At 47.9% G+C, this 27852-nt stretch overlaps 3 protein-coding genes and 1 pseudogene across 4 annotated transcripts in view; 1 reads left to right on the top strand and 3 right to left on the bottom strand.

The window, feature by feature from the left end:
* The first annotated feature begins 198 nt into the window (after window positions 1-198).
* On the top strand, window positions 199-4582 carry LOC117192802 (annotated as a pseudogene).
* A 2895-nt stretch (window positions 4583-7477) lies between these two features.
* Window positions 7478-8820, bottom strand: LOC108160847. The gene is made up of 2 exons (XM_017295103.2): window positions 8514-8820; window positions 7478-8458 (listed from the first exon to the last, which is right to left on the bottom strand). The coding sequence occupies exons 1-2, from the start codon at window positions 8565-8567 to the stop codon at window positions 8267-8269; spliced, it is 246 nt and encodes an 81-aa protein (XP_017150592.2). The 5' UTR covers window positions 8568-8820; the 3' UTR covers window positions 7478-8266.
* A 2635-nt stretch (window positions 8821-11455) lies between these two features.
* LOC117193491 overlaps window positions 11456-27852 on the bottom strand; it is a 29539-nt gene continuing 13142 nt past the window's right edge. The window contains exons 1-4 of one of the 2 annotated variants that reach the window (XM_033398242.1): window positions 12454-12643; window positions 12237-12397; window positions 11995-12170; window positions 11456-11929 (exon numbers count right to left, since the gene is read on the bottom strand). In XM_033398242.1, the coding sequence (XP_033254133.1) occupies window positions 11509-11929; window positions 11995-12170; window positions 12237-12397; window positions 12454-12547 (852 nt within the window). In that variant the 5' untranslated portion in view covers window positions 12548-12643 and the 3' untranslated portion in view covers window positions 11456-11508. Of the gene's footprint in view, window positions 11930-11994; window positions 12171-12236; window positions 12398-12453; window positions 12644-27852 lie in introns of those variants that run through there. The other variant, XM_033398243.1, reaches the window with a different exon arrangement.
* Window positions 15932-16797, bottom strand: LOC117193493. The gene is made up of 2 exons (XM_033398244.1): window positions 16585-16797; window positions 15932-16523 (listed from the first exon to the last, which is right to left on the bottom strand). Exon 2 carries the CDS (start codon window positions 16416-16418, stop codon window positions 15957-15959), a length of 462 nt encoding a protein of 153 aa, XP_033254135.1. The 5' UTR covers window positions 16419-16523; window positions 16585-16797; the 3' UTR covers window positions 15932-15956.

The raw sequence follows: 27852 nt of genomic DNA, 5'->3' as shown, positions 1-27852 counted from the left end.
TAATAAAGATAAACGCTAGGATGAAGCCACAAGAAGCATTGTTATTATTATGATTGCTATTATTTTCCGCGGCTTAACTCAAGTTGTTCACCTGTTTAAGTAAAGGGGGCTTAAGTGGGCGGTATATTTACGGTATATTTTAAAAATGAGACGGTATATTTCTGAGGGCCGGAAGGGATACCTCATCCGCGGTCACACTGCATTATAATTGGTAGAACGCGCAAATCAAAAGAAAAAAAGCAGCGGAAAATGTTTGGCGCACGTTAAAAGCAACCAAGTCGGCCCCCAACCTAATCGAGAACCGTGCCCCGCTACAAAAGCCCCCCAGCAAAAGGCTAATAGTGTTTTTTGTTGTGCTCCCCTACTAAATGCACAGTTTGCTTCGCTGCCAGAGAACGTCACGTAGCATAAAAAACGCGAGAGGCCGCATATAGTGGTAAAAAGAGGTAGAAAAATAGTGAAAAGCGCAGAGGGCAGGAAGCCAGAAGATAAAGCGACAGCAAAAGACACAAGAGCTGCAAAAAGTCTGATCACGCCGGACTCCAACCACAACGCATGAATGGGCAACACTCGACGATGCGCCCACTGCTGCCAAATTACAAAAATATACATTGCCCATATGTACAGGAGGCACGTCCCGTAGCCGGGATTCACTTGGCCTGAAGATTCGCTTGTAGATTGGATCCCACACAAGAAGCGCATACGACGCAGCGCAGGTAGGATAAAAGAGATAAAAGTTTCCCCCCACTCTTATGTATTTTGTTTTTCGGCGTGTATGTATACGCTTGCCTGCCAGTGTAGGTGTAGGTGTGCGTGGGCGTGAGTTGGAGCGCGTGAGGTGCGCTCAGTGGCTGCATCTGCAAGGAAAATGATGGTTTGCCTCAGCTTTTGATTTCTTTGTTTATGTTTGTCAATTTCCACGATTAGTTGGCACTTTTGCACGCTGCCCGCACCACGCGGCACATCTCTTTGCGCTAATTTATTTACGCATTTGTTTATGCCCCAATCGAAAGAAAGAGCGTGTGTGGGAGAGAGAGAGAGAAGAGAGTGCATTCCAGTGTGACCAGCTGCAGCTTGGCGTTCATGGTTTTGTTTTCTCACATAACGGTGCTGGTGGTGTGTGCGTTTGTGGGGTAAAAAATCTTATCGCAGTTTCGTCAGCACTCATATAAATTGCAATTTTCTGTTAAACTTATATATATATGAACTGCTTTCAGCATTTTATTTAGCGCAGAAAAGTCCCAGGATTAAGAAGAGGAACAACAACAAAGCGAAGTGGAAGACGAGAAACCAAAAAGACAAAGCAAGTGGCAACAGATACAATTCCATTTTTTGGGCAGCAGCACGAGCAACTTAATTGTACTACAAAACATACATTTTAAGCCTAGTTAGGTGAGTTAACCAATCGTCACAAACGCTATAGAGCAGAGCATCAACTAATCCATTTGCTTCCCGGTACTCCAGTACCTATATTTTAAGCCCAACTTATACAAAATGTGGAATTCCGAACCAACACATCGCCAGAATCAGCAGCAGCAGCAACAGCAATACCAGCACCAACATCAACACAATGGAAATTCTACCTCGGGGGGCCAGCCCGCCAAACAGTTGGGCATGACCTCGGCCATCAGCCTGGCCGAGCCGAAGCCGGCGGACCTGCAGCGGACGGAGAACCTCCGCGCCTCCCTGGAGCCGTTCAACGTGTTCGAGAGCCAGGAAGAGCTGAACCACCGCATGGAGATCCTGGCTAAGCTCAATACGCTGGTCAAGCAGTGGGTGAAGGAGATGTCCGTCAGCAAGAACATGCCAGAGTCAGCTGCCGAGAAGCTGGGCGGAAAGATATACACCTTTGGGTCGTATCGCCTGGGTGTGCACCACAAGGGAGCCGATATCGATGCCCTGTGCGTGGCTCCCCGCAACATTGAGCGCGCCGAATACTTTCAGAGCTTCTTCGAGGTGCTGAAGAAGCAGCCGGAGGTCACCGAGTGTCGCTCTGTGGAAGAGGCCTTTGTGCCAGTCATCAAAATGAACTTTGATGGCATCGAAATCGATTTGCTGTTCGCGCGACTTTCGCTTAAAGAGATACCCGACGACTTTGATCTGCGCGATGATAATTTGCTTCGGAATCTGGATCATCGCTCGGTGCGCAGCCTCAACGGCTGCCGTGTGACGGACGAGATCCTGGCCCTGGTGCCCAACATTGAGAATTTTCGCCTAGCCTTGCGCACCATCAAGCTGTGGGCCAAGAGTATGTGTTCGAGCAACACCTAGTCATTGCAGCAAACTAAATATTTGTCTATCCGCAGAGCATGGTATTTATTCTAATTCGCTGGGCTACTTCGGCGGCGTCACCTGGGCCATGCTGGTGGCCCGGACTTGCCAGCTGTACCCGAACGCTACAGCTGCCACCTTGGTGCACAAGTTCTTCTTGGTCTTTTCACGCTGGAAGTGGCCTAATCCGGTGCTACTCAAGCACCCCGACAACGTGAATCTCAGATTTCAGGTATGTGAAGAAGTTTTGCTTCCCAAATCGGAAAGTGTTTTCTTTAATTGATCCAACTCTTTAATGCTTCCGCGGCTGGGTTAGGTCTGGGATCCGCGCGTCAATGCATCAGATCGCTATCATCTGATGCCAATCATAACGCCTGCGTATCCACAACAAAATTCCACATTTAATGTGTCCGAATCCACCAAGAAGGTCATGTTGACCGAGTTCACTCGCGGCATGAACATTACGGACGAGATCATGCTTGGCCGCGCATCCTGGGAGCGTCTCTTCGAGGCGCCCAGCTTCTTTTACAGATATCGCCACTTCATAGTGCTGTTGGTCAACTCGCAGACGGCTGACGACCACCTGGAGTGGTGTGGACTCGTCGAGTCCAAGATCCGCCTGCTTATCGGCAACTTGGAGCGCAACCCTCACATTGCTCTGGCGCACGTCAACCCCAAATGCTTTGAACTGAAGAAAGGGGAGAGCGCAAACAACTCGCAGAACAACAGCGGCAACGAGGACGACCTGAAGCAGCCCCCGCCCAACCAGGCCTCAGTGACATCGGCTCCCTTCTGCTCCATGTGGTTCATCGGTCTGGAGTTTGAGCGTTCGGAGAACCTCAACGTCGACCTCACAGAAAGCATACAGAATTTCACAGAGCACGTGATCATGCATGGCGTAAGTAGTGTCGAAAAAGTAGTCATATTCGGTGGTGGTTAATCGATATTCTGGTTATTTCTAGGTCAACATCAAGATGCTCAAGGAGGGCATGGCCATCGATACGCGGCATGTAAAGCGCAAGCAGCTCACCGTCTACTTGGACGCTGACTTCCTCAAACGCGAGCGCAAGTCCATGGAGAGCCAAACTAGCTTCAACAACACGCTGCTGGCCAACCGCAAGCGACTCTCCACAGAATTGGCCCAGTCGCAGGAAGCTCTGCCGCCGGGCAGTCAGACGCAGCTAGCCAGTGGCAATCGGGGACGGGATAGCGGCGCCAAGATCCACCGGCTAAGTGAATCGGTAAATACAGGCGCCAACCATATTAATTGCGGATCTTTTTGATTGAGTTCTTCGGTTTTATCTAGCTGACGGAGGATAATTCGAATGCATCGAGCGATTTGGGAGCTCAGACGCCCACCACACCCACTGCGGCACAAACGAATGCGCCAAGTTTTAAGACATCTGGCAAGAACGGCTCGGAGTTGGATACATCGGAGCAGGAGCAGCAGCAGCAAGGGCAGTCGTCACCGCAGTCGCAGGCGCATAATAACGGAAGCAACAGCACTGCCACGACGACGGAGGTGCCATGTTCGTGACAACCGCCAACGCTACATCCACCGCCGGCGCAACAGCAGCCACCGCCGCCGCCGCCACCGCTGCCACCATCAGGTCACCATCATCATCATCAGCATCAGAAGTTTCGGAAGAACAACAACGCGGCCGCAGCGGCAGCCTCCAATAGTATTTTCAATCGGCGCTCGATCCTGCATGCGGCTTCGAGTCTATCGGCGGCTCTAAGCATAACCGGACACAAGCGCAAACAGCAGACAGCGACAAAAACCATACATTCGGCAAACCCGATCAGCAGTACCCACACCCACATCATCCACAGCAACAACATCAATGGTTTTGGCGGCAGCGGCGGTGGCGGTGGCGTCAGCAACACCAACAACAAGATCTGCTATTACATTGACGACGATGATGATGATGATGATGACAGCCACCAGCATCAGCTACTACCGACGCAACCACACCAACAACCACAAACGCAGGCACTGGCCAGAGCCATTCCCACAGTATCAGCAGGAGCAACAGCAACTCCCACGCCAGTATCTGTAGCAGCCCCAGCCGCTGCATCGGCCACGACAATTTCTTGTAAGTTGTTACCATGTATTGAATCATTCGCTCGCCTTCCCCTCGCATATGTGCTACTTATTCCGACTTACCTTGACACGAGACTGGTTTATGCTCTAATTTGACTACTATATTTAACTTAAACAGTATTTCACTCAGCTCACCTCCTCCGGCTCTACGAGTGAGGGAAAAGGATTTAAGCAATCAATCAGTTTCTTAGTTATACAAAAATTACACACACATTATCCAGAGACAATGCTCTAGAAATGATTAAATTCATACTTTTAAAAAAAGTAATTAAACGATAAAACAAAAGAAAAAACTACACTATTTGGTATTTTTATTTTCGAAATTATTTTATATTTTTTCCGTCGTTGGTTTTGTTTATTATACCCGATACTCAAAATGAGTATTGAGGTATATTAGATTTGTGGTAAAAGTGGATGTGTGTAACGTCCAGAAGGAATCGTTTCCGACCCCATAAAGTATATATATTCTTGATCAGCATCAATAGCCGAGTCGATTGAGCCATGTCTGTCTGTCCGTCCGTCCGTCTGTCCGTCCCCTTCAGCGCCTAGTGCTCAAAGACTATAAGAGCTAGAGCAACGATGTTTTGGACTCAGACTTCTGTGATATGTCACTGCTACAAAAATATTTCAAAACTTCGCCCCGCCCACTTCCGCCCCACAAAGGACGAAAATCTGTGGCATCCACAATTTTAAAGATATGAGAAAACCAAAAACGTAGAATTGTAGAGAATGACCATATCTTTAAGACTGCGTAATCTGAACTGGATCGTATTATTATTATAGCCAGCATCAAGAAAACAATTTCATTTTTTCTCGCCCTGTCTCTCTCTAACACACACGTAGCAGAGGCGGCTTTGCTTAGAGTAAAACATTAGCGCCTAGATCTCAGAGACTACAAAAGCTAGAGCAACCAAGTTTGGTATCCACACTCCTAATATATCGGACCGAGACGAGTTTGTTTCAAAATTTCGCCACACCCCCTTTCGCCCCCGCAAAGGACGAAAATCTGTTGCATCCACAATATTGCACATTCGAGAAAACTAAAAACGCAGAATCATAGATAATGACCATATCTATCAGATTGCTGAATCTGGATCAGATCAGATAATTTGTATAGCCAATAGGAACAAATCAATTTGCAGTGGCTACGCAGCGCCCGACGTCACGCTCAGACTGATTTTCTGTCTCTCTCGCACGCACTCTTTGTCGTGTCGTTTAATATTAGCGGCGTCTGCCGGAGGAGAGCCATACTGACTTAGTATCGGGTATAACTGTAGAGTTGCGGTGTCCTCAGCAGCTCACAACGTTCCCCCTCGTTTTTTTCTAGAATCAGATATGTAGGTAAATTTTCTTTATAAGATCTGTATGCAATATAGTTAAAGCTGCGTAAAGTAATTGTGGACGTTGACATGCAATGACTGCATCTTTCAAGAGGCGAGGCAGTTACTGCACCGTCAAGTGGCCCGTGTGACACCAGCAGAAGGCTGTTACGCGCGGATCCCAGGCAAAACGCAGCCCTCCTCCCGCCCAACCGACCGAGGGGCGCTGCCGCATGACGCGCGGTGCGTAGCCGAACCAAACGCGAACATGCAAGAAAGATAGCTATTAGACTAACATTCGAGGAAAATTAGTACTAAACTTACTAAGAAACTAAGCATGCAATCAAAATACAAATACCACTACAATTACTAATTTCTAGAAAGGTGTGTAAGGATTAATAATTTAATAAGAGGAAGAAAATTAGTGGTGGATATAATATGGTAGAGGGAATTATAATCCGAGCATAAGACCCTAAACGGTTCATGCAAGGAATAATTCGATCTACAAAGTGGAAGGAACAACGGTATAAAATTTCTAGTCAGTCTAATAGGAATCGTGAAGTTTATGCGGCTCAACAGATCAGGGCTGTCTATGTCACCCCTGATCAAGTTGTGCATAAATATCACACCAAGCATTTTTCTACGGTTAACTAAGGATGGGAGGTTTACTAATAGTAGTCTACTAGAGTAAGATGGGAGTCTTACACCCGCATCCCAGTTAAGGCCCCGCAGAGCAAAGAGTAAAAGTAAATAAACGATTGGAAGACCTTTTAAGAGACATTCCATTCATTGAGCGAAATTTTGTTTGGCTTAAATTTGGATACAATTTCAGAGATTCATATGTTCCACTCAAGTTGAAGGGTTAAGTGATATACCTGTGAATTTCAGAATACCAAGCACACTTTATGTAAAAAGGGTCTGCTGTTTGGTGATAAACAAAACGATATGCTAATTGTAATTTTCTGTACGAAGTTTCGCTCTAAATGAAGAGTTCTTAGACAACAGATTTATTTAACTAATATAATGAATGTCTCTAATATATCTTTGCAGTGTAAAAAGCTATAACACATACCATTTAAGGATTAGTTATCATAGTTATTCTCCCCCATTGATTTTCTTGGCATTGTTGCCCGACCCAAGTGGAAGCCCAACATATTTTACACAAAGCGGTGAGTGGAGGGGAGTTCTTACAATTCTGAAATTCAAAATGCTAATGCACGTCTGTTTTTCCCGCAGGTTTCGATCACACTACACTTCAGAGTTATGTTAACCATTATTCATTCAACGAACTGACGCTAACGTTCCGTTCCGATAACCAATTGTAAAATGAACACAATGCATATAGAAATCAACAGATTACTTGCGACATCATCATCCGATTTCAGCCACTTTTTAGCGACAGAGAACGATTTCGCTAGCATGTCCAAATAATAATATGTTGTACATCTATCTTTTTTACTTCCCCACAGCTGGTTTGAGGAGTGCGTAGAGGTGGAGAGGGAGTCAGCGCCGTGGACGGACAACCAGAAGCAGGACAGCTGCAGCAAGAACTATGAATCAATTGAGAGGATTTCTTTATAATTTTCAATCTTCTAGTTTTCAACATTTGTTTTCTTCTCCTTCTAGTTGTACAACGCTGAAAATTTTAAACAATTATGTTCGTTTTTCTAAGAAAAAGATATCTGAAAATATGTAATAACAAGCAAACAAAGAATTGCAAAATGAAATGAAGATATTGATTTAATTTTACCAAATAAACCAGAAAAAAATATACAGCGAAAGCTAACAAAAAAACCAAACCAAATAACCGTTTTATTTCACATTTTATTTGAGTAGGTATGCTTATGCTCTATCGCAATGTAATCGTAATGGTTCATGGAGATTAGGATATGGCTATCTGCTGTAATGAATACTTGGGTAGCACGGATTCCATTCTCTGATTGCGTAGTATCTGGCACATGAGGTAATCGACCAATTCGTTGTACAAATCGGTGTGGCACAACTCGGAAAATCCTGTATTATACACTGTCCTCCGCAACCCAATTTGGAAGGGTCGAAACTTTAACTTCGTTTTGGAGAGGTGGCGCATTAGCCAGTCATTGACAAGGTCAACTTTGTAAATGGTGCTCTTGTTAGCACAGATTTGCTCCAATTTCTTTTTGCGCGGATAGTATTCTATGATTGGATTGAGTCGACGACCACCCGTGGCAGAGTGTGAGCGGCCCTTGCGGCGAAGCGAGTATCTAAAAACATGACCCCAAAGGTGGCGGCCCATGGATCGAACACCCACTGACCGTACTGATTCTTTTTAACCATTGGAACTTTCACGGTTAGCTCCTTGCCGCCAGGTCTATGTGCGCGAAAGGCTTCTCCGCCGCCTCCACCGTCTCCCCCGCCTCCTCCAGCGCCTGCTCTCACGCTTACAGGCCCTTCAAAAAGTCTCAAATCATACATCGTCGGTACACTAGAATTCATTGCTAGCTTGATGGTGCTGTCCACTGTGATGGTTGTGTTGCGTGTGGTGGGTGTATTGGTTGTGTTCCCCGTGACGCCACCGGCGAGCAAGCCGGCCTCAATCATCTTTTGTATCTTCCTGTGGGGTTTCTGATTCATCCTTATCATTGCTAACCAGGCTCAGGTTCCCCCGTCCGCGGTCCGTGCTGGTTTCAATCTTACCCTCCGCCACTGGTGTGGATGCGAAATTCCCACGATTCGGCTTGGCTATGGACAGAGGCATAGCCACGAATTCTTTCACTCTCAGGCACTGTGGTGTTTGGGCTCATAAGTTAAGATCGAACACAAGTTTGGGTCTAACTCACGACTACTACTGCCAGAGCGGTAAAGAGCATACTGAGTATTCCGATGTTATGCATTTTGTTCACTTATCGGCTTGCGAACGGTCAATCCAATGTAAAAGCCGTGGTTTTAGAATAATTGAAGTTGTTTTAAATATTGTATTTACGTATTGTTTTCTAAGGTGTTTAGAACAGAATGTGACATAAGACTCGTACAAACTGCGAGACTGACGTATAGAAAATTCGATATTAGAAGTACATTTACTAAAGTAGCAGTGGTATTACAAAACTTTGTAAGAAAATCTTTAAATTCTTCAATTAATTTAATAAAACAATTTTTCATATTATCTATGTATACAATTTGAATCCACTAAAAAATTAAATAAACTCATTTGTAATTCATTAAATCTGATCTTTTATTAGGTATCTCATCAATCACAACTGATTGATCAACGCCAAATGGAAAAACCAGGGACAACGTCTTCCAAAAGAGCAATATTTTGTCTTTTCCACCGGTGGGAATTCAAGCCACTTAAACATGGCCGGCATCAAGGACGCTTCGATGGCATTGAGCCGATGAAAACTGCGTTAAGCCCTTTGTGTGCTGGTACAGTCACCACACCAGGTTTCTTGAGGCGGGGAAAGACTTCTGGAAGTACTCGTACTCGTGCTCTATGCGGGATTGCGTTGCTGTCATACCTAAGTACCGTGTTCCAAGTACCACGACACATGCTTCCCGATAACTGCCAAATTAACCAGTCGGAGCGGCGATCCCTTCTTTTGTCTTGTGGGCCTAACCTAATTGCACTTCTGCGAATTTGTGCGCGACACAGCTGCGCGTTTTTCCCTGAAACGGAGCTGTACTCGTATTAATCCGTTTATGGCCACGGATTAAGTTGCAAAATTTTGACGAACGCCGTCGTCGAAGGTCGCGAGACGGCGGCGAATTCGCGGAAAAGCATCTCAGTCCTTACACAGGCCGTCCGCCCGCCGCCCACAGGTAACAAGAGCTCAGCCACCTCTGCAGGGCAGGACTGCCTGCTCGATCCGGTATAAAAGATACGATGTCCGGCAGATAAATCATCAGTTAGCAACGCATCTTCAGGGTGTGAGGTGCCCGAAGTGAAGGAGAAAAAGAAAGAAAAACAAACTATCTCGGAACTATTATACGATAAACTTTGTTCAGTTTTGCCAACTTGCTTGCAGCACTGGGTGAAGTTTGTCTTATAATCCCATAGTAAGCGATCAGCGAGCGTCTCAGCGCACATTGTGAACGACGATACCGAGGCCCCGATCCTGGGATGCATTTTGTGCAGTTATGTCTACGTGATCATCCTCATCACTGGGCAAAGTGTGTCTCAGGATTGCAGCCCCGCCAACAAGTGTACAAGAATGGCGATAAAGTGTGTGTGTCGCAGAAAAAGAAGACAAATTTTAAAATTAAATGGCGATTGTCGGTATGGTCGCTTTTTACCAACGTTCCGATCAAGCGAAGTGACTAGACCGAACACTCGTGCTATAATTTTAGAATGTTCAACATGGCCAACCAGTGACGAAAGTGACAAAAGTGACAAAGTGTGTGTACACTCCACGAGTTGATACCTTATTGTGGTTGCAATTAGTTTCTTTGGTCGTCCAGCCTTAGGTGATTTCTCTGATCATAAAGCTAGACAACCATTGAAGTTCGTTGTGGCATTTGCAGCACTACCTACCACAACCACACCCACACCAACACCCATACCCACCCTCACATCCATCCCAGTGTCATTGATTAGCTCCCAACTTCCTAGGGGCCATACGCTAAAAGGAACGATCGTTGTGATATGCGTTAATTCACCGTTACATATCACAGTGATTTTCCTTTATAGCGCATGTCTGCGCCCACAGCCACACATGGGAAACGAAACGCTCAGCGATGGAGACTACACCAGCCTTTGAAGTAGAGAGATTAGTTGCTGTGCTATATGTCCTTCGACTCTATATATCACAGTGGCTGTTATTTTTGTACCTAAAGTGCCAAACAGCCAAGGAATCGCGTTTTTCAGTGCTTCCAGTTACTGACAAATCCCCGTGCCGTGTCCCCAACCGCAGGGAACCGCTGCTGCTGATATATTATCCACCCATCTTTGACATTTCTATATCACAGTGGCTGTTCTTTTTGGTTGCACGGCCAAGTCCAATGATTTGTCATCTACGCCGCCGCGCATTCGCCAAATTGAAAATTGTTCAAAAAGAAGGGAACGGTTGCTGCTGATGTAGTTCAAGTTTCGCACAATTTATATCACAGTGGCTGTTCTTTTTTGTTTGCCAATCGATCAACGATCCAGGACTTCAGTTTCGAAATATAAAAAAAACGTGTACACATTATTAATGTTACGAAAAGTTTGATAGAATATGTCAGATTCAGGAGAGTAAAGTATATGTCCAATAAATCCTTTTGTTCAATTAGTAATGGAAAGTATCGAAAGTATCAATATTCAGCGCTTGCTCGAAGCTCTGCTCTAACTTAATCGGAACCTGTAAATAGTACGTGGAAGAATGCATACCCACAGGCTAGGTAGCTTGATCTGCCTCCTTCTGCCATTATTGCCACATGCAACGGACTGACTTGCATACGAAATGCCAAATGTGGTCCATGACAAGGACAAGTCCGGACCGGGCTGGACTGGACTGGACCACTGCTAGTCTCATGCAAAGGAAGTAAACCATAAAATGACATGAGAGCTCTGATGGCGACTCTAATGCCATAATGCTCTGAATGGCTGAGTTGCCTGCAGCCGTTGTTAAGTGGCCTTGATCGGGTCGGTGTCCGTTTCTGTTTCTGTTGGCTTCTCCTGGCCACGTGTATGTAACCTGGCAACGTCCTCGTAACCGTTACTCGAACGGAAGCTACCACACGCCAAAGAGAGAGGAAGCTAGATGCCGGAAATGCGACTGAAATGTTCGAACAGGAAAACACAAAGAACTTTCAATGTATGCATTGAATGGTCGCCATTGGTCGGTGTATTTCTAGTATTTTCTAAACGGTCTTCTGGATAAAGCGATACAGGTAGTTTTCGACGCGAATTTTGTCGCGCAGCACCTTGCGCGTGGTCCTCTCCGTTGCGGCCGTGGTGCCGTTGTGGTCGTGGAAGAAGCTGCAGCTGCGGGCGGGCACAAACTGCTTGATATCGCGCTGCTTGAACCATCGCTCCACCACGCCCAGGTCGCATTTCTTGATCACGGCCTGCATGGCGTACATGCACTTCCGGCATATATCCTTGTCGCTGCTGAAGCTTTGGAAGTAGTCGCCCACCGGCTTCTCGCCACACACCATGCACTGGGAGGTATCGAAGGCGCCACAGAACACAGCTACCGCCGGCCAGATGATGTTCCGGGTTCCAAACGCCATATCCACATTCCACTTGGGGTACTTCAGGTGGTACATATAGCTGGAGGGCCTGAAAAATGGTCGAGAACCCATTAGAATTTTCTACCGGCCAGTTGTCATCAATGCGATGCTCACCCAGGACACATCCACTTGGGCTCTTGGCGGAGCACCTGCTTGTTGAAGGTGTAGGCATACTGGTCCCGCGATTCCTTAACGTCATAGGTGCCGAGAGGGGGATATCCCAAGTCCCGGGCCGCCGGCATTCGGGAAGTCTTGCTGGCCAGCGCTGAGAAACCAGCCTTCGATGGATACTAAGGAGTATTTCAGTTTAGTGTTGCTGGGCTCATTGCAACCCTTATTTGTATTGCCATCATTACCTTGAACGCAATTTCCTTCATACAATCATACGTGAATGGATTTGGTCCTGGGGGCGGCTCGATGTCCTTCTCTTCTAGGAACTTTCCGCTGGGAGACCTCTTGATTTTTCTGCCAAAGGCAACCGTCGGCATTTCCGGAGGATTAACCACATACTCGAAGCCTAAAAAGGAAATATAATAAGATCAGAGATAAGTGGCCTTCAGAAGAGGCGGGAACCTCGCTCCTTGCAACGCGCCATGATCAGGCGCGCCTCAGAGCGCTGGCGACGCAGCTGTTCCCGTTCCTGGGCGTTCGGTTTTCGGGCACGCATCAGAAGTGGCAGTCGGAGCCAGACTGAAGTCACGATGGAGGCCAGTGCGGAAATTGGCAGGCTGTCGATTCGTGACAGCCCTGCCACGCATCTCAACACGCACTCCTCTAGTGTGCCCACAGCCATCCCCATCCTATCCCCAGTCCCCCGTCGATAATAATCGCGTCGCGAGCTGTTTGATAGAAAATCAATATGACAAACCGTCGACGGTTTGCCGCGGAATCAGTTTACGGTGCTCTATTGCACTTGGCACACGTCTAGACAGAGATTCCTTCCTGCCCTTCGTTTTTTTCTCTGCCCACAATATTTCGATATTACTATTCAGTTCCGACGCGTACAACGCTGCTGCCTGACTGACAGAACGGAACTTTGACCCAGTTGAGCCAATTTTTTTTTCGGTTTTAATCGCTTTGGTTATGCCAGAAAGGGGCTGAAGGGAATTTCATTGATTCTGATAACAGTAGGTGGAAAATATTCAGAAACGAGCAGATACTCGGTTTTACGTAAAGGACAGAATTGGTATCTCAGCCGATTAGTGCCGCAAGCTCGCTCTCTCAAGAATTTTGAAATACCTTTGTGGAGATAATGTTTTTTATCCCCAATCGGCCGACTAATTATTTCGAATTAAATAAAACTCGGCGCAGAAATAAAACGAGGGGGAACGTTGTGAGTTGCTGCGGACACCGCAACTCTACAGTTATACCCGATACTTAGTCAGTATGGCTCTCCTCCGGCAGACGCAGCTAATATTAAACGACACGACAAAGAGTGCGTGCGAGAGAGACAGAAAATCAGTCTGAGCGTGACGTCGGGCGCTGCGTAGCCAGTGCAAATTGATTTGTTCCTTTTGGGTGTAAAAATGATCCCATCTGATCCAGATTCAGCAGTCTGATAGATATGGTCATTATCTATGATTCTGCGTTTTTAGTTTTCTCGAATCTGCAATATTGTGGATGCAACACATTTTCGTCCTTTGTGTGGGCGGAAGGGGGTGGGGCGAAATTCTGAGATAAAGGTTTTATAGTGAGATCTAACAGAAGTGCGGATACCAAATTTTGTTACTCTAGCCTTAATAGTCTCTGAGATTTGTGGATGCCCCAGATTTTCGTCCATTGCGGGGGCGAAAGGGGGTGTGGCGAAATTTGGAAACGAAACGGTCAAGGTCCGATATCACAGGAGTGTGGATACCAAATTTGGTTGCTCTGGCTCTTATAGGTTCTGAGATCCTTGAACTCATATTTTGCAATTGGCAAAGCCGACCATGAAACCTGTGTGTTAGAGAGAGACAGAGCGAGAAAGAATGAAATTGTTTTCTTGATTCTGGCTATAATAATTATACGATCTGGTTGAGATTTTACACTCTAGAACATATAGTCATCCTCTACGATTCTGCGTTTTTGGCTTTATCGTATCTTTAAAAATGTGGATGCCACAGATTTTCGTGTTTTGTGGGGGCGGAAGTAGGCGGGGCGAAGTTTTGAAATATTTTTGTAGCAGTGACATATCACAGAAGTCTGGATCCAAAACATCGTTGCTCTAGCTCTTATAGTCTTTGAGCACTAGGCGCTGAAGGGGACGGACAGACGGACAGACGGACGGACGGACAGACAGACAGACAGACATGGCTCAATCGACTCGGCTATTGATGCTGATCAAGAATAGATATACTTTATGGGGTCGGAAACGATTCCTTCTGGACGTTACACACATCCACTTTTACCACAAATCTAATATACCTCAATACTCATTTTGAGTATCGGGTATAATAAACAAAACCAACGACGGAAAAAATATAAAATAATTTCGAAAATAAAAATACCAAATGGTGTAGTTTTTTCTTTTGTTTTATCGTTTAATTACTTTTTTTAAAAGTATGAATTTAATCATTTCTAGAGCATTGTCTCTGGATAATGTGTGTGTAATTTTTGTATAACTAAGAAACTGATTGATTGCTTAAATCCTTTTCCCTCACTCGTAGAGCCGGAGGAGGTGAGCTGAGTGAAATACTGTTTAAGTTAAATATAGTAGTCAAATTAGAGCATAAACCAGTCTCGTGTCAAGGTAAGTCGGAATAAGTAGCACATATGCGAGGGGAAGGCGAGCGAATGATTCAATACATGGTAACAACTTACAAGAAATTGTCGTGGCCGATGCAGCGGCTGGGGCTGCTACAGATACTGGCGTGAGAGTTGCTGTTGCTCCTGCTGATACTGTGGGAATGGCTCTGGCCAGTGCCTGCGTTTGTGGTTGTTGGTGTGGTTGCGTCGGTAGTAGCTGATGCTGGTGGCTGTCATCATCATCATCATCATCGTCGTCAATGTAATAGCAGATCTTGTTGTTGGTGTTGGTGAGTTGGCGGGGGCTTGGCCGCTGGAGGAGTGGCGACCGGAGCTGGAGCTAGAGCTGGAGCGGGAACAGCCGTAGGAGCTGGCTTTGGCGGTGCCTTAGGAGCTGCAGCTTGGGCTGGCATACTAATCCTTAAATTGGGTGTTTTCGTGGTAGACCTCCGAGACTTTGATGCGGGCGCTGGCCCTGATGGTTTGGCCACATCGCTTCCTTTTTGGTGGTGCTGCCCCTTGACGGTGACATCCATAGAAATTCCAGCTACTTTGGGCTTCGCACCCTGGGCCAGCACTGCGATATGTGGCTGTTCCTCTGTAACGGACTCGGGATCGCTTGGAGGGGGTGTCGGCTTCAACCAGCAGCGGTAGGTGGCCAGGGAGACACCGCAGGGCGGAGGCTTCGCCAAAAAGTCCTCAGTGCCTTCTTCCTCTTCGCACTTCTCTGGATCCTTGACGGAAGGCACCTCCTCAACCACGGGCTTGATCGGCTTGAAGGGAGCCAAGTAGGTGAAGAGATGAGGGAAGGCGCGCTGCTTGATCTCGCAGGTGCAGCGGCACTGGAAGAGCGCCTCCTCCTCTTCGGAGTTGGGGGTCATGCTTGCCTCCTCCTCCGGCTCCTCCACCGGCTCCTCGTCCACCCGGGGCCAGTCGCGGAACGGAGCCAGCCAACAGTAGTCAGTGTCGTGGTCCTCAATGCCGGTGGCCGACAGCCTCTCCCCGTGGTGCTCCTCCTCCCCAGCCCCCTCATCGTAAGCAGGCTGGCAGGTGCAGATGTCGCAGGTGCAGGTGCATTCGGGATCGCAGGGCAGGTCGTCCTTGTGGCAGGGAGGACTGATGACCTCGATGGGAGGGAACGGAACTCGGTGCTCCTTGAACTGCTCCTCCTCCTCGTCGTAGCGGAGCCAGCGGCACACATACGGCTCCTGGCTGCACTCGGCCGTGATCTCTGGCGCCTCTCGCTCAAACTTCCGATTGCACTGCAGCTTCGGACACGTGCACTTCTTCCTACGCCTTCCGAGGCTTGCCTTGGAGCTCTGCACAGTTGGTGGTTTACTCGAGGACTTCTTCTAGATTACTTTCTTCAGTCCATAGTTGTATCGGGACGACTTTGAGCTGATCTCGCTGGCCGGCCCTGTCGGAGGCCCTTCATTCACGATGATCTCTTTCACTTGGACGGAAAGCTGACTGGGGACCACGGCCGTTGCGGAGGGTTCACTGCTGGGAGCCATGTTCTGCTTCAGGAAAAGCACCTCAATCTCGGCGGTCATTGTGGAGATGGTAGAGATCTGGGAGGGGACCGCGGATGTCCAGGCGCAGCGGCAATGGTTCTCATCGTCCCAGATCACACGGGTACACAGCACATCGTACAGACTCTTGTAGACACAAGAGACACAAGACAGCATCTCGGAGTGCATCAGTCCCGCATAGGCCGCGTAGATCTCAGCGGTGCGCTTGGCCGCGTGCAGCCAGAGGCACTGCTGGCTATGCTTCATGCCCTCCATCAAGGACTTCAGCCGCTTGCCCTCCATCGCGGTCCTTCAAGATTGAGTAGGCGATTTGGGAGTCCATACGCGACATCTGCGCCTCGACGGCAAGCCCATGGATGAAGGTCTCGCAGAATCGCTTGCGGGGCACTAAGTCAATCTTGTAGCGCAACTCGAACGAACGCCTTATCACTTCCCTGGTGCGACTCACCTCCCAGGCCATGAGGCCGCAAATCCGCATCACCTGCATTACGCTGTCCGTAATGTCATCGATGTCCCCCTGGAAGAATTCCTGGCGCTTCTCTCGCAGCTCCTTGCCGCAGTGACGTCCCCCGGGCAGGTGACACGGACACTGGACCATCGAGACAGTCGAACGAGATTTTCTCATTTGAAAGTGTAGATTTTGATGATACAAAATTTGGATTAAATTTATTTCTACTAACGAAAAATGACAGAAATATGTGAACACATAGTTAAACAATTATTACGAATACAGAGCGGTCATGCCAAATATTAACATAGTTGGCGCGCCACGGACTCCTACTGCTCCCTCTTACACTCCCACTCTTGGGGAAGGTAAAATGTTTCCACTGCCAAAATAAAATCAAATCAAATGAAAGGAAATACGACAAAAACAAAGAGAGGGAGGGAGAGAGAGAGAGAGAGAGAGAGAGAAAGAAACTCCGGAAAATGCGGGCACATTGACAGTGCGGGCGATTGATTTTTCCTGTGCTTGAATTTCTGTTGCCAGCGCGGGCGAGGAAAGGCTCTCAAGTAACGCTGGGCAGGGGTCGGGGCCCGATCTAAAATTAATGCATTGCAAATAGACGGCACGGCGTTGCAGTTGTCAGTCAGAAATGCAGGGAGAGCTACGAGTAGGAGAAGGAGGACGAGTTCTCGTGGGGGAAAGCCCGAGACGGACAGAATGAGTTTAATTGTTGACCTAAGCTATTAGCCCCCGTCAAAGGCCCCTGCCGGGAGTGTGGAGTGTGGATTCGACCTGAAAGCCGACAGAAACTAGATGCTCCCTTTGTCCCTCCGCTGAGCCGATCCGGTGCGCACATTTCGCAAACATTTCTTAGAATCCACTTCATACGACCGGGCTGAAACGCTTCGGAATGCACCGACGGCGCTGACTGACAACCAAAGTGCCAGAGTTTGTCGGCTGCTTTGTGTTCCAGCCAGCCACGATTTATACTCGGATTTGTTTATGTTGCAGCAGCATTATTGTTTCGCGATTTCTCGTTTACTCGATGCCTTGTCTGTTCCTCGCATTCCATGGGGCAATATGCAGCAGCTCATTATTATGGCCTCTGTGTTGTAGGATCGTGAAATGCGGGAGTGCTTCAATGCAGACAGGCGTCTCTGACAGTAATCGAATGTACATTATACGAATAGTGTATATCAAATGGTGTCTTTAATCGAAAAGTCTTTTCACCTTATAAAGTGATGATATTTCAGGCACAAGAGATCTCTCGCTGATCCGACCTGCTTCTGTGTCTCTCAGCGGGTGGACGGCTACCGAAGCTACTGGACACCACAGAAACCAACACCTTTACGGGAATATTGACGATCCATCTCCACATGTATCCCGCACTGTCTGCAGAGATGTTTTATGGGTCTCTGGGGAGTGTTTTTTTAACCGATAATATACAGACTGAAACAGAAAAAACGGAGAGATGATACTCAGGAATCCCGCAAAAAAATTAAACTGAACTTTTGGCAAAAGTATATTCCTGTATTTTCTTTCCTATTAATTTGCAATTGCATTTTTGTCCCCGCGAAACTTCAAAAGCTGCAAGATTATCCCGCGATTTTCCATCAAATCAATACCAAAATACCAATAAGAAGGAAAACAGTAAAAAGTTCAATTTAGGAATAATGATTTATTCTTTTCGAATTTTAATCTATTTATAGAAAGAGGTGTAGAGTACTTGGTGTGCAAGCAGTAGTACTACTTCCAGTTGCTCAATCAATGCCACAACCCTGCCCACACTCAACGCCTTTCAATTCCCATAGCGACTTCAATTTATCACGCTTGATCTTGATTAAAAGTCCGAACCAGCACCCGCACCCGCGCACACCCGTTCTCGAGGAAGAACTGGCGGAAGCCAGTTGAGGGAGGGAGCTGGTCGGGCAGTCAGACAAGCCAATTATAGACAGCCAAAGCCGCGTGAGGATGCCAGCGAGCAGATGGAGACCCGAAGACGTACATCGACGGCCAGAGCTGAATGAAAATTATAATGTGAGCAGCAGCACCAGCAGCGCATACGAGCTGCAATAAAGACATCAACAGTTCGGGGCATCAAAGAACGAGCCGGGCAAAAACCAGAAAAGGGGGAAACTCTCGGCAGCTTATGAGATTTCCAAAAATAATATTAAAATTAGCAACGAAGAGCAACAAATGAGATTTTCCCTCCCTTGGATGCATCGGCTGCACGACTACCGTCTATAAATCCAGACCCAGAGCTCGTCCACATCCACAGGAGGAGTAGATCAATCAGTGCATTGGGCCAACGACTCCAGACAAGAGCTTAGTGCCAGTAATTAGGAATGATAAATGTTCGATTTACAGTCGAATCTGAAGTGCAATATGGATGGGTTATAAATAAACAGACTGAAAAAGAGAGGAAAACGAAGTGGTAAAAAATATGAGGGAAAACTGGAGCACATTGGAAACTAGATCTTGTAATGAAGGTCCTGCACTTTTTGGGATATATTTCCTTTTACTAATTCTTTAAAGAGTGAAAAGATGAGTCAGTTCGGTAAGTTCTGTTCATCTGAAATCAAACCTTAGTCGAAATCATTCCTTACACTAAGAAGTAGATGTAAGAGATTCCAAAATTTTTAGATATCTATATCTATATAAAGATATCTATGTATATCTATATCTATGATACAACGTAACAGCACTTTACTACTGTATGCATGCCACGCCGCATTCAAATACTCAATTTCGAGTTAGAGCCACAAATGCATACATTTACGGCTACGGCTGCCCCATGGGCCGCAACCTCTCCGTGTCCAGTGCCAGGATTGCGGGTAATAATGCTAGCACCGCATTTGACCGCTCTGTTGGCCTTATCACGGAGGGCCGTGTTAGGGCAGTTTCAGTTGCCGGCGGGCCACAATGTTGCCTAACCGAAATGCTGGCCACCAAGCGCAACTGTCCGTGTGCCCCACTTCTGCTATGCATTCAAGTGTCTAAGGAGCTTCCATCGCGGGCGGGTGTTTACAACATTTGCGGTCTGGCGGCATTTGCATTTTGCATTCGGCATTCGACTTGGCCGCCAAACCTCACGGATATGTGTCTATAACAAAACAATTAGAAACTACGAGGCTCCCGGACTAAGCCCTCGACGATTTTACGCTGATTTATGAGCGACCGTGTACGGGGCGAAGTCGGAGTCGGGGATCCACGAAAACTCAAAGACAGGCACGTAGCAGCAGGCAGGAGGGGATTAGCCATCGACCAAAAGGCAAATAAAAGAAAACTTGGCACACACATAAAAAGCCAACTCAAAGGGAGGGCTGGCAAGTGGGTGGTGCTCGGCTCTCTGGCTAGCTGGCCGTCCGTGCGGTTGTGGATTTCTCGGAGCCACCGGCCACCCGGGGGCATAGTAAAATGCTAGTGAAACAATTATGCAATTACTTAATTTGATAGCCCAAGTGCTTCTTTTTTTTTTTTTTTTTTTTATTGGGAAAACAATATTAACAATAGTGGGTGGTGGGGGGGGGGGGGGATGGGTTGTTGGAATGGGAATGTTGAGGGTAGGTCCACTCCCGCGGGACTGCCGCTAGGCATTACTTCGCGGTGCGGAGCTTGGTGTCTTCTATGGCTCTAGTTGGTTCGGCATCGCTCCAGCCTACGCAGCTCCCTTATGACGCTTGCTGCCATATTGGCAGCCGCGTGCCACGTCTGCTCGTCGGCTACCATCCGCTCGGTGAGGGGGTCTACGCTTACTCCTAGGCTCGCCTCTCCTAGCATCTCTCGTTCCCGACGAAAGCGGGGACAGGAAAAGAAGACGTGCTCCGCGTCTTCATCTACTCCTGGCCCGCAACAGCTGCAGTACGGGTCATCGGCGTGCTTGAAGCGGTATAGGTATTTCTTGAAGCAGCCATGCCCTGTTAGCAGTTGTCCAAGGTAGTGGTCAATCTGGCCTCTCTTCCGCTGCATCCATGGTCTCAGCTGGGGGATTAGCCGTCTCGTCCATCTTCCATTCTCGGCTTGGTCCCATCGCCGTTGCCAACGTGCTATAGTGCCCTCGCGGCGTTCGCTACTGACTGCCATGCCGCTCTGCAGCGGGACCATGCCTGCCACCACAAGTGCGGCGTCCTCTGACACCTTCCGGAAGCAGCATGCAACCCTGAGGGCGCAGCGTCTGTATGCGCCTCTGCTGTCCCTGCTGTATGACGGCACCCTCATTGCTGGTGCCCACACAACCGATCCATATAGGATTATGGAGGTGACAGCTCCGGCGATGAGCTGTCTGCTGCGTTGTCTTCGCCCTCCAGTGTTGGCCATCATCCTACTGATGGCCGCTGTTGCTGTGGCTGCCTTCGCGCTTGCGTACTCCAGGTGCGCCTTGAATGTAAGTCGCTGGTCGAGTACTACCCCTAAATATTTTAGGGCGGGCTTGGTCCTGATGGCAGTGCTACCAGCCATCACGCACGCCTGTTCGACCACCTTCCTGCTACTTATGAGCACAGCCTCCGTTTTCTTCTCCGCTAGGGACAGTCCGTTCGCTGTGAGCCATGATGTTATTTTTCCCACTGCTGCGTTGCATCTCTGCTCTGCTCCGCTGATGTGCTTTGCTACCGTCACTAGCGCGATGTCGTCCGCAAAGCCCACTAGCGTGCAGCCTTCCGGTAGTTCCAGACGCAGGATGTCGTCGTACATCGCATTCCACAGGATCGGCCCTAGGACCGAACCCTGTGGAACGCCACCGGTGATTATGTGCTGCTTCGCTCCATCCTCCGTGTCGTACAGCAATACGCGGTCCGTGAAATAACTTCGGAGCGTCCGGATGAGGTATTGGGGTGTGCCTCTCCTCGCCAGTGCATCGAGGATGCTCTTCCAGCTGGCCGAGTTGAATGCGTTCCGCACGTCTAGCGTGCACACTAGGCAGTACTCCTTCGAGCCTCCTGCCCATCGCGTTCCTGCAATGGCTTCTCTGGCCAAGCTCGTAACCATCTGGATGGCGTCGATGGTGCTCCTCTGCTTCCTGAATCCGAACTGGAAGGTGGAGAGGCCATTCCGTTGCGTCAGCTCGGCCTCAAGTCGGTTGCATACCAGCCTCTCGAATATCTTGCCCACACCATCTAGCATGCATAGTGGTCGGTATGCCGATGGGTCGCTTAGGTCCTTGCCTGGCTTGGGTACCAGGGCAAGTCTCTGGCGTTTCCATGCTAGTGGTACGTACCGCTCCTGGATGCACTGGTTGTACATCCGTGCGAATAGCTCTGGGTGGGCACTGACCTAGCATTTCAGGGCCGCGTTGGGGATTCCGTCGGGTCCTGCCGCCTTGCCGTTATTCAGTTTGGCAGTGACCTCCTGCACCTCCTTCACCGAGAAGGTGGTGGTGGCCGCCTGTGCCTGATCCTCGACGCTGTCTGCCTCCTGGAGTGGTGGTTGCCGGGGGAAGAGTGCGCAGACTATTTCCCTCAGCAGGACAGGGCACTTGGGGGTGGGTTGCCTACAGAGCTTTCCCATGACCAGCTTGTATGCCCCTCCGAAGGGTTCTGCATCTGCCGCCTCACAGAGCTGCTGGAAGCATTTGGCCTTGCTGCTTCTAATGGCGTCTCTAAGGGCTCTCCGATTTGCCTTGAAGCCCAAGTGCTTCTGTGTGTGTGTGTGAGTGGCTGTTCAGAGACCATCAACCGCACCCCAGCCACAGCCTTCTTCCCTTCGTGTCTCTACTGACTGCCCGCAGTACGTAGCGTGGGCCAGCACTTCCCTCAACCATCTTTGCTTTGTGGCCTATAATTGTTTTTACTGCCATTCGCACGCGCATTATTTACACGGCCTGGCTATCGCCCGCCTTTGCCATGGTTATGAGTGTTACCTTCGGGATCTTCTGATTAGAGACTGCTGGCAGTGAAGTAAACCAAATTCATCCGATAAGCAGGGGGCTGAGCAGGACCTTCTTGGCATTATTATGCGCACGCCCGCACATTTGCATTCCACTCAACCCGTTCGCTGCTCTAATGGAGCTTACTCGCACACAATGTCTTCCATGTAATCACTCCGTCTTTCGCCCAAGCGAAATAAGTTTTTATTATCATCGCCCGAAATATGTCATGTGGCACTCTCTGACTCCGGTAGCTGGGGACCCGCATTCCACCTTCTCTCGCAGTGTTCTCGTCAGCTGCAGGTGCGGCAGAAATTTCAACAACAATCAACACCTCCGACACCGTCAGAGAAAGACAAGAGGGGAAAGGGGCACGACGAGTGGAGTGCTAAAAATTGCTAGAAATCATGGCTAATATAAATCATCTTGGCAAGCTTTGCATGTTCAAGTGTCATACATAAGGCAGCGCAATATGAGAGGACGACTCCCGCCCGTAAGAGCTCAGCGAAGAGAAGCACAGTGGAGCAGGAGAAGAGGAGCAGCTCATTCACACCCATACATAATAAACACTTGGGGATCCGGTTTGGCGCTCGGCTTTGCCTTAACCCTTTTTGACTTTTGCAAATGTGGCGCCCACCCAAGAAACAGCATATAGGGGTGCCATAGGCGGACCCAACCCCCAACCCAAAGCCCACCTGGGCGCACCTTCGACTCCCATTTGATGTGTGTTCCTTCGGGTGGTGTGGGGGTTTGTTTGCTCTGGTACTCAAGTTGTATTCTGTGTTTATTTTCCTTAGGATTTACTAAAGCAATTTTCTTTGTTGTTGCTTTGTGTGAGTGTTCCTGCGTGTGTGACAGTGAGTGTGTCCGTATGTGTGGGTATATGTGGGGTCTGTGCAAACACACATCCTGACATTTGCTATATTTCTTGTGCAAATACTGTGCTTGTAGTTGGAGGCAGCAGCCCCAAAAGCGAAACAGCTGCTGACATATGCTTTCGTTCCCCATCCACCATCTACCATCCAGTCAAGCGCACAGGTGGGCGACTCCCCTGAGATTTATGCCATGTCAAGACATTTTTAATTAAGCTTGATTTAATTGGGAATCTAGACTGCACTGCACTTGTCGCAGTCAGCCGCATCGTTTGATTGAACAATAATTGGTCGAATAAATAAATGTAATTGGAAGTGTTTGCAAAGACCCGGACCAAGCACAAGGGAATCTACGCTCCTGTGGATGGGATTATGTATACATATCATGTCTGAGCGCCATATAAGAATTAAGTCATAATGCTTCCGAGCGCGTCTGTTTCAAATGCAAAAACTTGACTAACGCCACATGGCAAACATAAATAACCTGAAAAACGAGGCACAACAACGACAACAACTACAGCACACACACGTTTTTTATACCCGATACTCAAAATGAGTATTGGGCTATATTAGATTTGTGGTAAAAGTGGATGTGTGTAACGTCCAGAAGGAATCGTTTCCGACCCCATAAAGTATATATATTCTTAATCAGCATCAATAGCCGAGTCGATTGAGCCCTGTCTGTCTGTCCGTCCGTCCGTCTGTCCGTCCCCTTCAGCGCCTAGTGCTCAAAGACTATAAGAGCTAGAGCAACGATGTTTTGGATCCAGACTTCTGTGATATGTCACTGCTACAAAAATATTTCAAAACTTCGCCCCGCCCACTTCCGCCCCCACAAAGGACGAAAATCTGTGGCATCCACAATTTTAAAGATATGAGAAAACCAAAAACGTAGAATTGTAGAGAATGACCATATCTTTAAGACTGCGAAATCTGAATTGGATCGTATCATTATTATAGCCAGCATCAAGAAAACAATTTCATTTTTTCTCGCCGTCTCTCTCTAACACACACGTAGCATAGCCGGCTTTGCTTAGAGTAAAACATTAGCGCCTAGATCTCAGAGACTATAAAAGCTAGAGCAACCAAATTTGGTATCCACACTCCTAATATATCGGACCGAGACGAGTTTGTTTCAAAATTTCGCCCCACCCCCTTCCGCCCCCGCAAAGGATGAAAATCTGGCGATATTCACAAATCTCAGAGACTATTAAGGCTAGAGTAACCAAATTTGGTATCCGCACTCCTGTTAGATCTCACTTTAAAACGTATATCTCAAAATTTCGCCCCACCCACTTCCGCCCCCACAAAGGACGAAAATCTGTTGCATCCAGAATATTGAGAATACGAGAAAACTAATCAGAATCATAGATAATGATCATATTTATCAGATTGCTGAATCTGGATCAGATCAGATCATTTTTATAGCCAAAAGGAACAAATCAATTTGCACTGGCTACGCAGCCCCCGACGTCACGCTCAGACTGATTTTCTGTCTCTCTCGCACGCACTCTTTGTCGTGTCGTTCAAATTAGCGGCGTCTGCCGGAGTGGCTCTCTCTCCTACTGACTTAGTATCGGGTATAACTGTAGAGTTGCGGTGTCCGCTGCAACTCACAACGTTCCCCCTCGTTTTGAGTATCGGGTATAATTACGATATGTTCTTTAATGCGTGACATCCAAATTGCAAGTGTGGCTTGCCTGCCCTTTACATTGCCGCTCCGATCGCTGAGCGCAGCTTCGCTCGGCTGATGTCGGTAGGCAGACGCAAAGCGGAGATAGCGAAGAGCGAGCTGGCAGAGAGCGTTTAGCAGGGAAAGCACGCGCAAAGCTTTAACAAACAAATGAGTGACAGACATAAGTAACAAACAAAATAAGCGGCTGAGGGCCAAGAATTAGGTGCTATTTGGTAAGCAGCTAATCGGCTGGGTTCTGCTCCGAACATTCACCCCCCGTTGGAAGGCAAGGGCTTTCAACAGATCCATCCTGAAGGGGCAGAACCGCTATTTTTCCAACGGCCCTCTTGAAAAGGCCTCTTTGAGTGCGGATGACGGCTACTCTGATGGTTCCATCTTTTCCTGGGATGACGCTCTCAATGCGGCCAAGCGTCCACCTTAATGGTGGCAGCGTTTCCTCCTAGATCATGACGAGCGCTCCTGGCTTGATGTTTGGAGACGATGCGGTCATCACTTGCTCCGCTCCTGAAGAATCGAAAGATACGCCGTGCTCCATTTTCTCCAAAACGCCTGCTTCATTTGACACAGCCGCTGCCATCGACTGAGTAGGTTGACCCGGAGATGCGTCACATCTGGCTCGTCGAATGCAGCTTTCGGGGCTCCATTGAGAAAGGGGTTTGGCGTGAGCACATCTAGATCATCGGGACTTTCTGTAATTGCATAAAGCGGAAGGGAATTTAACAAAGCAGAGATTTCACAAGCCAAGGTCTGAATTTCATCAAGAGTAAAGATGTAGGTCCCGACGATGCGATGAAAATGATATTTAGCTGCTTTAACAGCCGCCTCCCACAAATCCCCAAAATGAGGTGAGCGAGGGGGGATGAATTTCCAATTGATTCCACTAGAAAAGCAGCCGTCGTATGAGGATCGCTGAGGAGCATTTGCCGAAGCTCCAAAAGCTAATTTTTTGCTCCTACAAAATTTGTAGCGTTGTCTGACCAGATGATTCGTAGACTTATAAAACGCCTTAATGCTGCCAGAAAGGATTATGTAGATAGATCCCGAACGACTTCCAAATGAGTTGCTTTGGTGCTAAAGCATACGAAGACAGCGATGTAACATTTGATAGGAGGCCTGCTTCTGACTTCCGACTTGTGATAAAAGGGTCCGCAAAAATCAACGCCCGTTGTGTGGAATGCTGGATATGTTCCCTCAGCACTGGCTTCAAACGAAAGCATCTAACACATTTGCGAATGATTCCCGCAACATATTTGCGTCCACTAATAGGCCAGAATTTTTGCCGAAGCAGTCCGAGCAATCCTTGAGCTCCTGCGTGGAGAAACCTTTCGTGAAAGAAGATAATAATAGAGACAGTGACAGGATGTCCCTTAGGAAGCAGGATCGGGTGCTTCGCCTCGTAGTCCAATTCGGCATTTTGGAGGCGGCCTCCAACCCGCAGCAATCCAAAGCTATCCAGAAATGGATTCAGTGAGGCCATCGTGCTTTTTGGCTTTTCCGAAAATTGTTGCTGCTGTATTGCCCTTATGAGCAAATGCGTACCATTTTTGATGTCGATTACGGTAAGTCGACCGCGCTATGCCTTTGTCCTTGAGAATGTAGAATCGATATATGTAAGCAAAGACGCGCTGCATGGATCCGAATGAGTTTTGAAATTTGCAATCGTACGATACATCCCTTTCGTTTGAAACAACCAATACTGCATGACGACGTTCTGGTACATCGGTCGGCAATTGCAAGCCTGCAGGCCACTCTGAGCTCTCAAGACGCAAGAATGGTGGTCCAGAGATCCAAAGGCTGCTATCCATTAGTTCAGCGGGCGTGGATCCACGTGATATGATGTCGGCAGGATTCAACTTTGTGGGCACGTGATGCCAAGTCATTCCAGCGGTGAGCTCCTGAATCCGCTGAACTCGATTAGAAACAAATATATTAAAATTCAATGGTGATTATCGAATCCAGGCAAGGGCTATGGACGAATCCGACCAGCAATGTATTTGGCATGGAGCTGATAATCCCTTAACTATGGTGGACACTAGTTCGGCTAATACGAGGGCAGCGGATAGCTCAAGCTTGGGGATAGTGATACTTTTCAAGGGCGCGACTCTGGATTTAGAGCATAAGAGATGACTTTGCACAATGCCAAGAGCTTCCGAACGCATGTATACACAGGCGCCATATGCTGCTTGGCTCGCATCACAAAACGCGTGCATTTCTAATCTGGCTTGCTGCCGAAGCACGTAACGTGGAAACTTAAAGTTTTCAACCATCGACAACTGCGAAGTCAGCTCAATCCAAGTCGTATGTAGATCCTGGGGCAGGCTTTCGTCCCAATTCAACTTTAGGCTTTCGTTCCATAGCGACTGCATAAATATTTTAGCTTTTGTGATGATGGGAGAGATGAGCCCTAGAGGATCGTAGAACCTAGCTAGTGTAGACAGGACCGAACGCTTCGATATTGGGCCTGCAGCGGCTCCTAAACAGAAGATTGTCCGTGGTGGGATCCCAAACTAGACCAAGCGCCTTGGTTACTTCAGTCCCGTCATGAAAGGTAAGGAACATTTCGCGATCCGCCTCCGATACGCCTTCCAAAGCAGCGGGTTCATTGGAACACCATTTACGTATGGGAAAACATCCTTTCGAAAGTAGCTCCTTTACCTGCTGACGAATCTTGACGACAGAATCAATGCTGTCCCCTCCAGATATGAGATCATCGACATAGAAATCTCTTCGAACAACATCAGCGCCAAGCGGAAAACGCAACTCTTCATCATTTGCCAATTGATGCATAGCACGAATTGCTAAGAAAGCGGCAGGTTTGGTTCCGTAAGTAACAGTCTCCA

The sequence above is a fragment of the Drosophila miranda genome, assembly GCF_003369915.1.
Source record: "Drosophila miranda strain MSH22 chromosome Y unlocalized genomic scaffold, D.miranda_PacBio2.1 Contig_Y2_pilon, whole genome shotgun sequence".
NCBI classification, from domain to species: Eukaryota; Metazoa; Arthropoda; class Insecta; order Diptera; family Drosophilidae; genus Drosophila; species Drosophila miranda.
This window is presented reverse-complemented; position numbering and strand designations above follow the sequence as displayed.